At 43.6% G+C, this 15,000-nt stretch overlaps 2 protein-coding genes across 2 annotated transcripts; both read left to right on the top strand.

Moving 5' to 3' along the window:
- The first annotated feature begins 1,762 nt into the window (after positions 1 to 1,762).
- LOC137621136 (uncharacterized) lies at positions 1,763 to 11,135 on the top strand. The gene is made up of 2 exons (XM_068351567.1): positions 1,763 to 1,985; positions 10,373 to 11,135. The coding sequence occupies exons 1-2, from the start codon at positions 1,853 to 1,855 to the stop codon at positions 11,065 to 11,067; spliced, it is 828 nt and encodes a 275-aa protein (XP_068207668.1). The 5' UTR covers positions 1,763 to 1,852; the 3' UTR covers positions 11,068 to 11,135.
- LOC137620444 (uncharacterized) lies at positions 5,227 to 9,338 on the top strand (the record flags this gene model as incomplete). Its single annotated transcript, XM_068350603.1, has 3 exons — positions 5,227 to 5,319; positions 7,225 to 7,275; positions 9,027 to 9,338. Coding segments are annotated over 3 exons (456 nt in total), but the record flags the coding sequence as incomplete, so codon positions are not given.
- Positions 11,136 to 15,000: the final 3,865 nt, after the last annotated feature.

Raw genomic sequence — 15,000 nt, 5'->3', positions numbered from 1 at the left:
TGGCCAACCAATTTTTTTTTAAAAAAGGCCAAATTTGACCTTTTTGGTCAAAAAAGGCCAAATTTGACCTTTTTGGTCGGAAAAGGCCAAATTTGACCTTTTTGGTCGGAAAAGGCCAACATGAACACCTTGACTGGATCTACAAAAAAAAAAAAAAAAGTACGTTACCGCCATACTATAAAAATATAATTCTTAAGTCAGTTTGAACAAGTAGACACGCTCAGGTAAGCTTTATGCTACGAAGTCTGCACTGCTTTGCTATAAAAAAAAAATATTAATTAAATGGAAAACAATGATCATCATTGTATGTTGTAAATGTTGACCAATAGCTTTACTTGTACATTACATTAATAAAAACAATATTGGTAAAGAATGTTTCGCCATCCGGCTGATAATATAGTGACCTGGCTGCTTTATAATTACCATATCTTCCCCTTTAGCCGTATCCTACCCAACACCCCTATATAATGAAGTGCAAGTTTATATATATATATATATATATATATATATATATATATATATATATATATATATATATATATATATATGTGTGTGTGTGTGTGTGTGTGTGTGGGTGTATATATATATATATATATATATATATATATATATATATATATATATATATATATATATATATATGTATATATATATATATATGTGTGTGTGTGTGTGTGTGTGTGTGTGTGTGTGTGTGTATTAGTGGTGCGGATAATTTCCTGGTGAACAATTTCCATCCGGACAACTTCCAGGCGGACAGTTGCCATTGGTTCGAAAACATAATAGATGAAACGAAGGAAATAGATAAATTATTGTTACGGTATGCGAAATGGTTTAATGACTGTTTCAGTCAGAAAAACGGTTTACTAATTTTGTAATTTTATTGCAGTTATTCGTTCTAAAACATATTACATATGAAAAAAGTAATGCAGAAATATCACGATTGGTGTAGAAAAACATATTTCAATGATATTACATTTAATATAAAGAATATATTATATAACTAAGAATATTCAAGTTATAAGTTTTTATAAAGTTTTTTAAAAACATTTTATAGTTTATATAGGAAATATTTATTTTAATGTTGTTACTGCTCTTAAAGTATTTTATTTTTTCCTTTCCTCACTAAGCTATTTTCCGTGTTGGAGCCCTTGGGCTTATAGCATCCTGCTTATCCAGCTGGGGTTGTATCTTAGCAAGTAATAATAATAATAATAATAATAATAATGATAATAATAATAAGGGTACGTAGAAAGGTAACTGTCCAACGGCGACAAACTGCTTGCAACTAACAGTCTTGTAGAGCTTTAGAGGCAAAATCTTTTAGCTTTATAACCACTCTTGGCATCTACTATACTTTTAGGTACTTCATGATTACGTTCGTTGATATTATTATTATTATTATTAATTGCAACCCTAGTTTGAAAAGCAGGGTGCTATAAGCCCAGGGGCTCCAACAGGGAAAATAGCCCTGTGAAGAAAGGAAACAATGAAAAATAAAATATTTTAAGAACATAAAATTAAATATTTCCTATATAAACTATAAAATCTTTAAGAAAACAAGAGGGAGAGAAATAAGATAGCATGTTGTGCTCGAGCGTACCCTCAAGCAAGAGAACTCTTAAAGGTCGATTCACACACATCAGTGACGTATCAGTGCCGCGTCCGCTCAGTGCGTCAGTGTCAGTGAAAAAAAAAAAAAAACACGTCCGACGCAGTTCAGTGTTTTGACTCTCAGTCTCAGTCTCAGACTCAGTGACCATTACGTCTCCGTTCCGTGAAGCCGAGTATCGTCGCCACCGATATTTTTCAAGTTTTCACGGACGCCGGACGAGTGTTCTGAGCCAAGAAAATGGATGACGAACTACTAATTGAATTAGTACGAAACCATCTGGTTCTGTACGATGTGGCACAACCAAAATATATGGATTGTAGATTTAAGCAAAACATATGGAAAAAAATAGGAGATGTAATGAAAGTAGATGGTAAGTACTCTTTTTCATTAATGAAGTTGATATATCACACCACACCTCATTCCTCACCGCAACACCTCACATCAGACCACACCACACTACACCACACCTCATTCCTCACCACAACACCTCACATCAGACCACACCACACCACACTACACCACACCTCATTCCTCACCACAACATCTCACATCAGACCACACCACACCACACCTCATTCCTCACCACAACACCTCACATCAGACCACACCACACCTCATTCCTCACCACAACACCTCACATCAGACCACACCACACTACACCACACCTCATTCCTCACCACAACACCTCACATCAGACCACACCACACCACACTACACCACACCTCATTCCTCACCACAACACCTCACATCAGACCACACCACACCACACCTCATTCCTCACCACAACACCTCACATCAGACTACACCACACCACACCTCATTCCTCACCACAACACCTCACATCAGACCACACCACACCACACCTCATTCCTCACCACAACACCTCACATCACACCACACCACACCTCATTCCTCACCACAACACCTCACATCAGACCACACCACACTACACCACACCCCATTCCTCACCACAACACCTCACATCAGACCACACCACACCACACTACACCACACCTCATTCCTCACCACAACACCTCACATCAGACCACACCACACCACACTACACCACACCTCATTCCTCACCACAACACCTCACATCAGACCACACCACACCACACTACACCACACCTCATTCCTCACCACAACACCTCACATCAGACCACACCACACCACACTACACCACATCTCATTCCTCACCATAACACCTCACATCAGACCACACCACACCACACTACACCACATCTCATTCCTCACCACATCACACCACACCACACCACACCACACCTCATTCCTCACCACAACACCTCACATCAGACCACACCACACCACACTACACCACATCTCATTCCTCACCATAACACCTCACATCAGACCACACCACACTACAATACACCACATCTCATTCCTCACCACAACACCTCACATCAGACCACACCACACCACACTACACCACATCTCATTCCTCACCATAACACCTCACATCAGACCACACCACACCACACTACACCACATCTCATTCCTCACCACAACACCTCACATCAGACCACACCACACTACACATCACCACACCACACCACACCTCACCACAACACCTCACATCAGACCACACCACACCACACTACACCACATCTCATTCCTCACCACAACACCTCACATCAGACCACACCACACCACACTACACCACATCTCATTCCTCACCATCACACCACACCACACCACACCACACCTCATTCCTCACCACAACACCTCACATCAAACCACACCACACCACACTACACCACATCTCATTCCTCACCACAACACCTCACATCACACCACACCACACCACACCACACCTCATTCCTCACCACAACACCTCACATCAGACCACACCACACCACACTACACCACATCTCATTCCTCACCATAACACCTCACATCAGACCACACCACACTACACTACACCACATCTCATTCCTCACCACAACACCTCACATCAGACCACACCACACCACACTACACCACATCTCATTCCTCACCATAACACCTCACATCAGACCACACCACACCACACTACACCACATCTCATTCCTCACCACAACACCTCACATCAGACCACACCACACTACACATCACCACACCACACCACACCTCACCACAATACCTCACATCAGACCACACCACACCACACTACACCACATCTCTTTCCTCACCACAACACCTCACATCAGACCACACCACACTACACCACACCTCATTCCTCACCACAACACCTCACATCAGACCACACCACACTACACCACACCTCATTCCTCACCACAACACCTCACATCAGACCACACCACACTACACCACACCTCATTCCTCACCACAACACCTCACATCAGACCACACCACACTACACCACACCTCATTCCTCACCACAACACCTCACATCAGACCACACCACACTACACAAACACCTCATTCCTCACCACAACACCTCACATCAGACCACACCACACTACACAAACACCTCATTCCTCACCACAACACCTCACATCATACCACACCACACTACACAAACACCTCATTCCTCACCACAACACCTCACATCAGACCACACCACACTACACCACACCTCATTCCTCACCACAACACCTCACATCAGACCACACCACACCACACTACACCACATCTCATTCCTCACCATAACACCTCACATCAGACCACACCACAGTACACCACACCACACCTCACCTCATTCCTCACCACAACACCTCACATCAGACCACACCACACCTCACTACACCACACCTCATTCCTCACCACAACACCTCACATCAGACCACACCACACTACACCACACCTCAGTCCTCACCACAACACCTCACATCAGACCACACCACACTACACCACACCTCATTCCTCACCACAACACCTCACATCAGACCACACCACACCCCATTCCTCACCACAACACCTCACATCAGACCACACCACACCACACTACACCACATCTCATTCCTCACCACAACACCTCACATCAGACCACACCACACTACACCACACCTCATTCCTCACCACAACACCTCACATCAGACCACACCACACCACACCACACTACACCACACCACACCTCGTTCCTCACCACAACACCTCACATCAGACCACACCACACTACACCACACCTCATTCCTCACCACAACACCTCACATCAGACCACACCACACTACACCAAACCTCATTCCTCACCACAACACCTCACATCAGACCACACCACACTACACCACACCTCATTCCTCACCACAACACCTAACATCAGACCACACCACACCACACTACACCACACCTCATTCCTCTCCACAACACCTCACATCAGACCACACCACACCTCATTCCTCACCACAACACCTCACATCAGACCACACCACACTACACCACACCTCATTCCTCACCAAAACATCTCACATCAGACCACACCACACTACACCACACCTCATTCCTCACCACAACACCTCACATCAGACCACACCACACCACACTACACCACATCTCATTCCTCACCACAACACCTCACATCAGACCACACCACACCACACTACACCACACCTCATTCCTCACCACAACACCTCACATCAGACCACACCACACTACACCACACCACACCTCACCACAACACCTCACATCAGACCACACCACACTACACCACACCACACCACACCTCACCACAACACCTCACATCAGACCACACCACACTACACCACACCACACCTCACCACAACACCTCACATCAGACCACACCACACCACACTACACCACATGTCATTCCTCACCACAACACCTCACATCAGACCACACTACACCACACCACACCACACCACACCTCATTCCTCACCACAACACCTCACATCAGACCACACCACACCACACTACACCACATCTCATTCCTCACCACACCACCTCACATCAGACCACACCACACTACACCACACCTCATTCCTCACCACAACACCTCACATCAGACCACACCACACTACACCACACCTCATTCCTCACCACAACACCTCACATCAGACCACACCACACTACACCACACCTCATTCCTCACCACAACACCTCACATCAGACCACACCACACTACACCACACCTCATTCCTCACCACAACACCTCACATCAGACCACACCACACTACACCACACCTCATTCCTCACCACAACACCTCACATCAGACCACACCACACTACACCACATCTCATTCCTCACCATAACACCTCACATCAGACCACACCACACTACACCACACCACACTACACCTCATTCCTCACCACAACACCTCACATCAGACCACACCACACCACACTACACCACACCTCATTCCTCACCACAACACCTCACATCAGACCACACCACACTACACCACACCTCATTCCTCACCACAATACCTCACATCAGACCACACCATACTACACCACACCTCAGTCCTCACCACAACACCTCACATCAGACCACACCACGCTACACCACACCTCATTCCTCACCACAACACCTCACATCAGACTACACCACACCACACTACACCACATCTCATTCCTCACCACAACACCTCACATCAGACCACACCACACTACACCACACCTCATTCCTCACCACAACACCTCACCACAACACCTCACATCAGACCACACCCCACCACACTACACCACACCACACCACACCACACCTCGTTCCTCACCACAACACCTCACATCAGACCACACCACACTTCACAACACCTCACATCAGACCACACCACACTACACCACACCTCATTCCTCACCACAACACCTCACATCAGACCACACCACACTACACCACACCTCATTCCTCACCACAACACCTCACATCAGACCTCACCACACCACACTACACCACATCTCATTCCTCACCACAACACCTCACATCAGACCACACCACACTACACCACACCTCATTCCTCACCACAACACCTCACATCAGACCACACCACACTACACCACACCACACCTCGTTCCTCACCACAACACCTCACATCAGACCACACCACACTACACCACACCTCATTCCTCACCACAACACCTCACATCAGACCACACCACACTACACCAAACCTCATTCCTCACCACAACACCTCACATCAGACCACACCACACTACACCACACCTCATTCCTCACCACAACACCTAACATCAGACCACACCACACCACACTACACCACACCTCATTCCTCTCCACAACACCTCACATCAGACCACACCACACCTCATTCCTCACCACAACACCTCACATCAGACCACACCACACTACACCACACCTCATTCCTCACCAAAACATCTCACATCAGACCACACCACACTACACCACACCTCATTCCTCACCACAACACCTCACATCAGACCACACCACACCACACTACACCACATCTCATTCCTCACCACAACACCTCACATCAGACCACACCACACCACACTACACCACACCTCATTCCTCACCACAACACCTCACATCAGACCACACCACACTACACCACACCACACCTCACCACAACACCTCACATCAGACCACACCACACTACACCACACCACACCACACCTCACCACAACACCTCACATCAGACCACACCACACTACACCACACCACACCTCACCACAACACCTCACATCAGACCACACCACACCACACTACACCACATGTCATTCCTCACCACAACACCTCACATCAGACCACACTACACCACACCACACCACACCACACCTCATTCCTCACCACAACACCTCACATCAGACCACACCACACCACACTACACCACATCTCATTCCTCACCACACCACCTCACATCAGACCACACCACACTACACCACACCTCATTCCTCACCACAACACCTCACATCAGACCACACCACACTACACCACACCTCATTCCTCACCACAACACCTCACATCAGACCACACCACACTACACCACACCTCATTCCTCACCACAACACCTCACATCAGACCACACCACACTACACACCTCATTCCTCACCACAACACCTCACATCAGACCACACCACACTACACCACACCTCATTCCTCACCACAACACCTCACATCAGACCACACCACACTACACCACATCTCATTCCTCACCATAACACCTCACATCAGACCACACCACACTACACCACACCACACTACACCTCATTCCTCACCACAACACCTCACATCAGACCACACCACACTACACCACACCTCATTCCTCACCACAACACCTCACATCAGACCACACCACACTACACCACACCTCATTCCTCACCACAATACCTCACATCAGACCACACCATACTACACCACACCTCAGTCCTCACCACAACACCTCACATCAGACCACACCACACTACACCACACCTCATTCCTCACCACAACACCACACCACACTACACCACATCTCATTCCTCACCACAACACCTCACATCAGACCACACCACACTACACCACACCTCATTCCTCACCACAACACCTCACATCAGACCACACCCCACCACACTACACCACACCACACCACACCACACCTCGTTCCTCACCACAACACCTCACATCAGACCACACCACACTTCACAACACCTCACATCAGACCACACCACACTACACCACACCTCATTCCTCACCACAACACCTCACATCAGACCACACCACACTACACCACACCTCATTCCTCACCACAACACCTCACATCAGACCTCACCACACCACACTACACCACATCTCATTCCTCACCACAACACCTCACATCAGATCACACCACACTACACCACACCTCATTCCTCACCACAACACCTCACATCAGACCACACCACACTACACCACTCCTCATTCCTCACCAAAACACCTCACATCAGACCACACCACACTACACCACACCTCATTCCTCACCACAACACCTCACATCAGACCACACCACACTACACCACACCTCATTCCTCACCACAACACCTCACATCAGACCACACCACAACACCTCACATCAGACCACACGACACCACACTACACCACATCTCATTCCTCACAACAACACCTCACATCAGACCACACCACACCACACTACACCACACCTCATTCCTCACCACAACACCTCACCACACCACACCACACTACACCACACCTCATTCCTCACCCCAACACCTCACATCAGACCACACCACACCCCACTACACTTCGTTCCTCACCACAACACCTCACATCAGACCACACCACACTACACCACACCTCATTCCTCACCACAGCACCTCACATCAGACCACACCACACTACACCACACCTCATTCCTCACCACAACACCTCACATCAGACCCCACCACACTACACCACACCTCATTCCTCACCACAACACCTCACATCAGACCACACCACACTACACCACACCTCATTCCTCACCACAACACCTCACATCAGACCACACCACACTACACCACACCTCATTCCTCACCACAACACCTCGCATCAGACCTCACCACACCACACTACACCACATCTCATTCCTCACCACAAAACCTCACATCAGACCACACCACACTACACCACACCACACCTCACCTCATTCCTCACCACAACACCTCACATCAGACCACACCACACCTCATTCAACAACGCCTCACATCAGACCACACCGCACCACACCTTATTCCTCACCACAACACCACATCAGACCACACCACACCACACCTCATGCCACACTACAACACCTCACATCCCTTTTTTTATTGATGTATTTAATATATTCTTAATTTTGTAGTCTCACTAAATGTCAGGTTTACTTTTGCTAGGTCTTTTATAACTCTTCTCTGACTTTCATTTTCGAATCTGCAGTCATGAAAACTGCCATGGCACATATCCAACCTCTGAATTAAAGTAATCTTTGTACAACTCTCTTACAGTTAACGCATCTCTTGTTGCATTTCCACCCTGCAGAGGCAGATTTTCAAGTCTTTATTCTGCTGTTTTAGCCACTGTTGCATTTACATCATATAGGTGTGTTTCTACATCATATTTTCTAATGAAATTATGCAGAACACACATTGAAAGTATCATGTGATCAACATTTTCTGGTTTTGCTTGAATTCTTCGGTTACATATTCTAAATTTTTGAGACAAAATGCCAAACGTATTTTCAACTCTTCTGGCACGAGACAGTCTATAATTAAAGACACGCCTAGAATTATCCAAATCTTGCCCAGGATATGGTAGCATCAAATAACTTTCTAGAGGGAAGGCTTCATCACCCACCATTACATAGGGAGCCTTAGTATTTGTGCCTGGCAATGCAACATTTCCTGGTACTGATAATGTGCCTCCCTGTAGTGCTTTGCCTAGACCAGAATTTGCAAAAATTCCACCATCACTGCTTTTTTCCATATGCACCAACATTAATTGTGATGAAATTGTAATGTGCATCAACAAGCGCCAAGACAATTGAAAATGTCTTATAGGTAAAGTACAGAGAACTGCTATTTGGGGAAGCCTGAATGGTAAAATATTTGCCGTTCAAAGCTCCCAAGCAGTTAGGAAAATTCCAAAGTGTTGAAAAGTTATTAGCAATGGATTTCCACATTTCTGTTGAAGGTTTTGGTAGTACTTCGCTTATAAGATTGTCTGTTATTATCCTGCATGTGTCCATGACAATTTTGTACACTGTGCTATGCCCCAAGCGGTAGCTGAACGAAATTGTCCTTAAGGAATCCCCCGTAGCTAGGTGCCTGAAAGAAGGAAATTTAACATATATTAAAACTTTTGTTTTTCAGGTTCATCATGTAAAAGCAGATGGAACAATATAAGGGACAATTACAGAAAATTTATAAAGAAGACTTCAACTAAGAGTGGGCAAAGTGCAAAGAAAATTAAACTGTATAAATTTTCGGAACAATTAAGCTTTTTAAAGAAATACATGCAAGAAAGGGAAACCAAGGGGAATATCGCAAGTGAGGAACAGGAAGGAGACAATCACAACGATGTTGTAGAACAACAGGAGGAAGAAGAAAACATCTCGAAAGATGGCCTACATGAAGATTTGCAGACACAACCATTGCCCTCACCAAAGCCTACTTTTGAAGCTAAAGTTAAGTCATCAGTAGGAAAATCAAAGAAGAAAGTTGCACCTCAACAAAAAGCTTCTGCAAAATTAATGGCGCACTTGATCAGTAAACAAGAAAATCACACTGCCTCCACCTCACCACACCCTGTTGACGCATTTCTAGTAGCCATTGCTCCAACTCTGAAAACTTTAACCCCTTATTATTTGAATGTAGCCAAATCTGAAATATTTGCCACAGTACAGAAATATGAAATGCAGATGCTCATTGACAAACAATCATTTGGAAGACTACCTGAGTCTTCAGCTTCTACATCATCAGCTTCGACTCTACATCCCTCACCTCAGCTATTGCAAGAACGTACAACAGTGGAAGGCCATGGTACAGAAGCTGTAGAGAATTCATAGTTTCAGTTAAAATTACAATTAAAATGAAAATGTTAGAGGAAAAGAAATTTATTTTATTCTATTTGTAATTGTTTATTTTTTTGCAATTTGGTAATTTCATGGAAGTGATTCTGAATGTGTGGTTTTTAAATTGAACATTTGTAAAATTTAATAAAGAAATTGTTTAAGTTTTGATTTTGTGTATATTCGTGCCTTAGAGTTTGGTTTCCTCTTTGCTCACTCCCAGTAAATTACAGATGTGTCACTGTTGTATCCTTAACGTGGTGAGAGGGTTTGTGTATCGTCATGGTCAGCCAAGCTATAGTCAGGCGCCTATACTAGGTTGGTTTGCTGTAAGCTATCTGACAGAAGTCTCCCACCATTACTGATTTTCAGTGGCTAGCGTGGTGATGGAAACAGGTCGAACCTCAGACATGAATAAGAACATGTCTGATGCCTTTGTTCTGCTGTGAACTATAAACGGCTGCATTTCTTGTTGTTGTACTGCAGACCATCAAATGTGTTTATGTTGAACATGCTGACATAAGTTTTTATAGTTATATATAAATTATCTTTTATTATTGTTAATGTTTTTTTTTAAATATTTAATTTCAATTTTTCATTACTTATATTGTTTATTTATTTCCTTGTTTCCTTTCTTCACTGGGCTATTTTTTCCTTTTGGAGCCCTTAGGCTTATAGCATCTTGCTCTTCTAACTAGGGTTATAGCTTGGCTAGTAATAATAATAATAATAATAATATCTTTTGCAGCTCACTTTTATTGGTGGAAGCCCTTGCTAAGGGCTGTAGACAATAGGTAAAAATTTTCACTACCAGGATTATGGAAGTGTAAAATACAATTCATGGAACTCGTGAAGTACTAAAGTATTGCCTAAACTCACGAATTAGCATTTTGCCTAAAAACACTCGACAGAATATTAACGAAAGGCTCTATTTTGTATAATAACATTTCCTCTAACTCAGCTGAGATTTCTAAGCAAGATTTTTGCTTAAGACCAGTTATTTAAACTACTCATATCAAAACAAGTAATTTGTAAAGTAGCATTTTTTTTTAGGAATAATATTTTATAAGAAACAAATTAATTAAGCATGTAAATTGTGCGCCTGGAAGTTGTCCGCATGGCACTGGTACTGGGCATTGCCCTAGAACCATGTGTGTGTGTGTGTGTGTGTATATATATTCCTTTTTGAGTGGGGAGACCTTATCGTGGTGAAAGAATTTGAGTTTCTCCATGATCAGCAAAGCTGTGCTAATCAGGGCCACCCATACTGGGTTGGTTTACTGTGAGCGTTGAGACGAAAATCTCCCACCATCATCAATTTTCATTGGGCAGCGTAGTGATGAATTTGGCCAAACCACATTCATGAATTGACATGTCTGAGGCATTTGTCCTGCAGTGTACAAGAAATGGCTGGAATTTTTGGGGTATATATATATATATATATATATAAAAGAATATTGTCAGGATTCATATTTTTTCCATGTTTTATTGCATATGAGTATCACGTGTTCCTTTGACTTATGTGCATACTATACAGTATATATATATATATATATCTATATCTATATATATATATATATATATATATGGGTGCTACTATAGCGTGAGGTCTACAGCCATATGTTGCCTACCCAGGTGGAGGGTGAGGTCTACTGCGTGACCAGCGTCCCACGACTCCCAGAGCCCCGCACCTAACCATCGAACATGTGAACTGCCCAAATCCATCGAACATGTGAACTGTCCACGTGACCTGCCCATATAAAATGAAGCAAATGGAGCTCCTAAATCGGTTTTTCCCTCGGCCTAAAAGAGAGCACAATCTCTTGGATACAGTTCAAGAAGCAGATCCATGCCATAAATGTGGTTCTGTTATGCAGGCAAAAAGAAACCGTAAGAGAGGAGGAGAATTCAAGCCTGTGTTACGTTGCCCTCGAAAGGGTTGTCAAACTACACGGTCTGTTCGTACAGGAAATCAATTTCCATTATACGAACATGAACAACAAACTCCACTGCAACCTAAGCCTTTGTGAAATATTAGAATTAATATTTCTCTTTGTATTGGATATACCAATGTCCACAGTTACGACTCTCACAGGAAAATCTGCCAATACTGTAACTGACTGGTTCAACATGTGCCGAGAGGTGTTGGCCGTCAGCTGTTCAGGTCTCATCTTGATCATTTTTGCTGGAAGGTGATGAGAAAAACACTCCAATGATCTATTTGTGTCATTCTTAGAAGATGTACGAAGAGTGTATCGCTAGAATTAATGTATGGAAATTATGATAACATGTCTGATGTACGAAGAGTGTATCGCTAGAATAAATGTATGGAAATATATGATAACCTGGTTGATGTACGAAGAGTGTATCGCTAGAATTAATGTATGGAAATTATGATAACATGTCTGATGTACGAAGAGTGTATCGCTAGAATAAATGTATGGAAATATATGATAACCTGGTTGATGTACGAAGAGTGTATCGCTAGAATTAATGTATGGAAATTATGATAACATGTCTGATGTACGAAGAGTGTATCGGTAGAATAAATGTATGGAAATATAGGATAACATGTTTATTTTGACCTTTATACCTGTTTTGTAATGTTATTAGAAATCCAATGATCTATTTAAGTCATTTCTAAGATACGCACGCTTACATTGTTTATTGCTTAAACAAATTTATGAAATGTGTTTTATCTATGAGGGACGAATAATTCAGCAGTAGACCTCACGCTATTGTGCTAACGGGAGGTAGATCTCACGCTATAGTGTGGTAGACCTCACGCTATAGTAGCACCTATATATATATATATATATATATACTGTATATGTATGCTTGTGTGTGTTTGTTTGTTTGTAATTACGCTCCCTAGAGAGTGAGAGTGAAAGCGAACTTGTCCAGGAAGAGAGGATAAATGGATTTCTACATGCATATCAACTTTCCGTTATAACAACAGAGGTCATGGGTGAATGCATTCCCGAAGCTGTAGAAGTAAAGACAGGGAGTTGGAGCTCTTAAGTAGGTCTTGAAATAAAAAAAAAATAAAATAGATAAATCTTTCATAAATGGAAATCGGACGAAAAGGGATAAAGGCTTTATTCGATCTGGGGATTTTGTTTTTATTGAGGAATTTTAATTAATAAGAAATCGTTATAGGAATTCTTCGGAGATATAAATGATGTGGAGGATAAACAATGGATGGAAAAGAATGCTACTGATTGATATACTAGGGACGAAAAATGTCAGTAACAAACGACACAAAAATACTTATTCGAGAGAGGGGGAAATATTAACGAAAATAGAAGAGAGAGAGAGAGAGAGAGAGAGAGAGAGAGAGAGAGAGAGAGAATGTTGGAACACTTCCAGCGTGTGAGAGATTTCTAAAGAAATTTTCTTTATTACCAAGTTCCCTGACAACTATGTTCTCTGGTCGAGTCTGATCTTAGACTTAAACAAGAAATGTTTAAAAGTCATCGTAATGAAAGAAGACTCGAGTGTTCTTGCCCTTGGCCAAAGTCATGGTTGAGCATAGAAGGGAAACAATCCAAACATATACATAACTGATACTGCTGACGGCACACACACACACACACACACACACCCGTAAAAACTCAACCCCGTTATAAACGAACACAGCAGATAGCGCCGGTTCTTATCACTTCTAGAGACTATTTCGGTATTTTCGTTCGGCGTGGCTCACGCTAGAAGATCTATTGCTACTTTATTGGTGGCGAGATAAAGCTGATAAACGATAAAGTCGGTCCCAAGGGTGTTTTAATTAGACTTGTCCAAACAGCCTCGTGAATAGCCTGCGGCGGAGGAGACGTGGCAACGCTGTCAGCCGGGATTATGGGGGGGGAGGGAGGGAGACTATAAATGTGGCACATCAGCACGCAGGGAACGTGACGCGGCACAAGCGCATCACAA

Source organism: Palaemon carinicauda, chromosome 27 (genome assembly GCF_036898095.1).
Source record: "Palaemon carinicauda isolate YSFRI2023 chromosome 27, ASM3689809v2, whole genome shotgun sequence".
NCBI classification, from domain to species: domain Eukaryota; kingdom Metazoa; phylum Arthropoda; class Malacostraca; order Decapoda; family Palaemonidae; genus Palaemon; species Palaemon carinicauda.
Note: the sequence above shows the minus strand (reverse complement) of the source record. Positions and strands in the feature narration are given on the sequence as shown.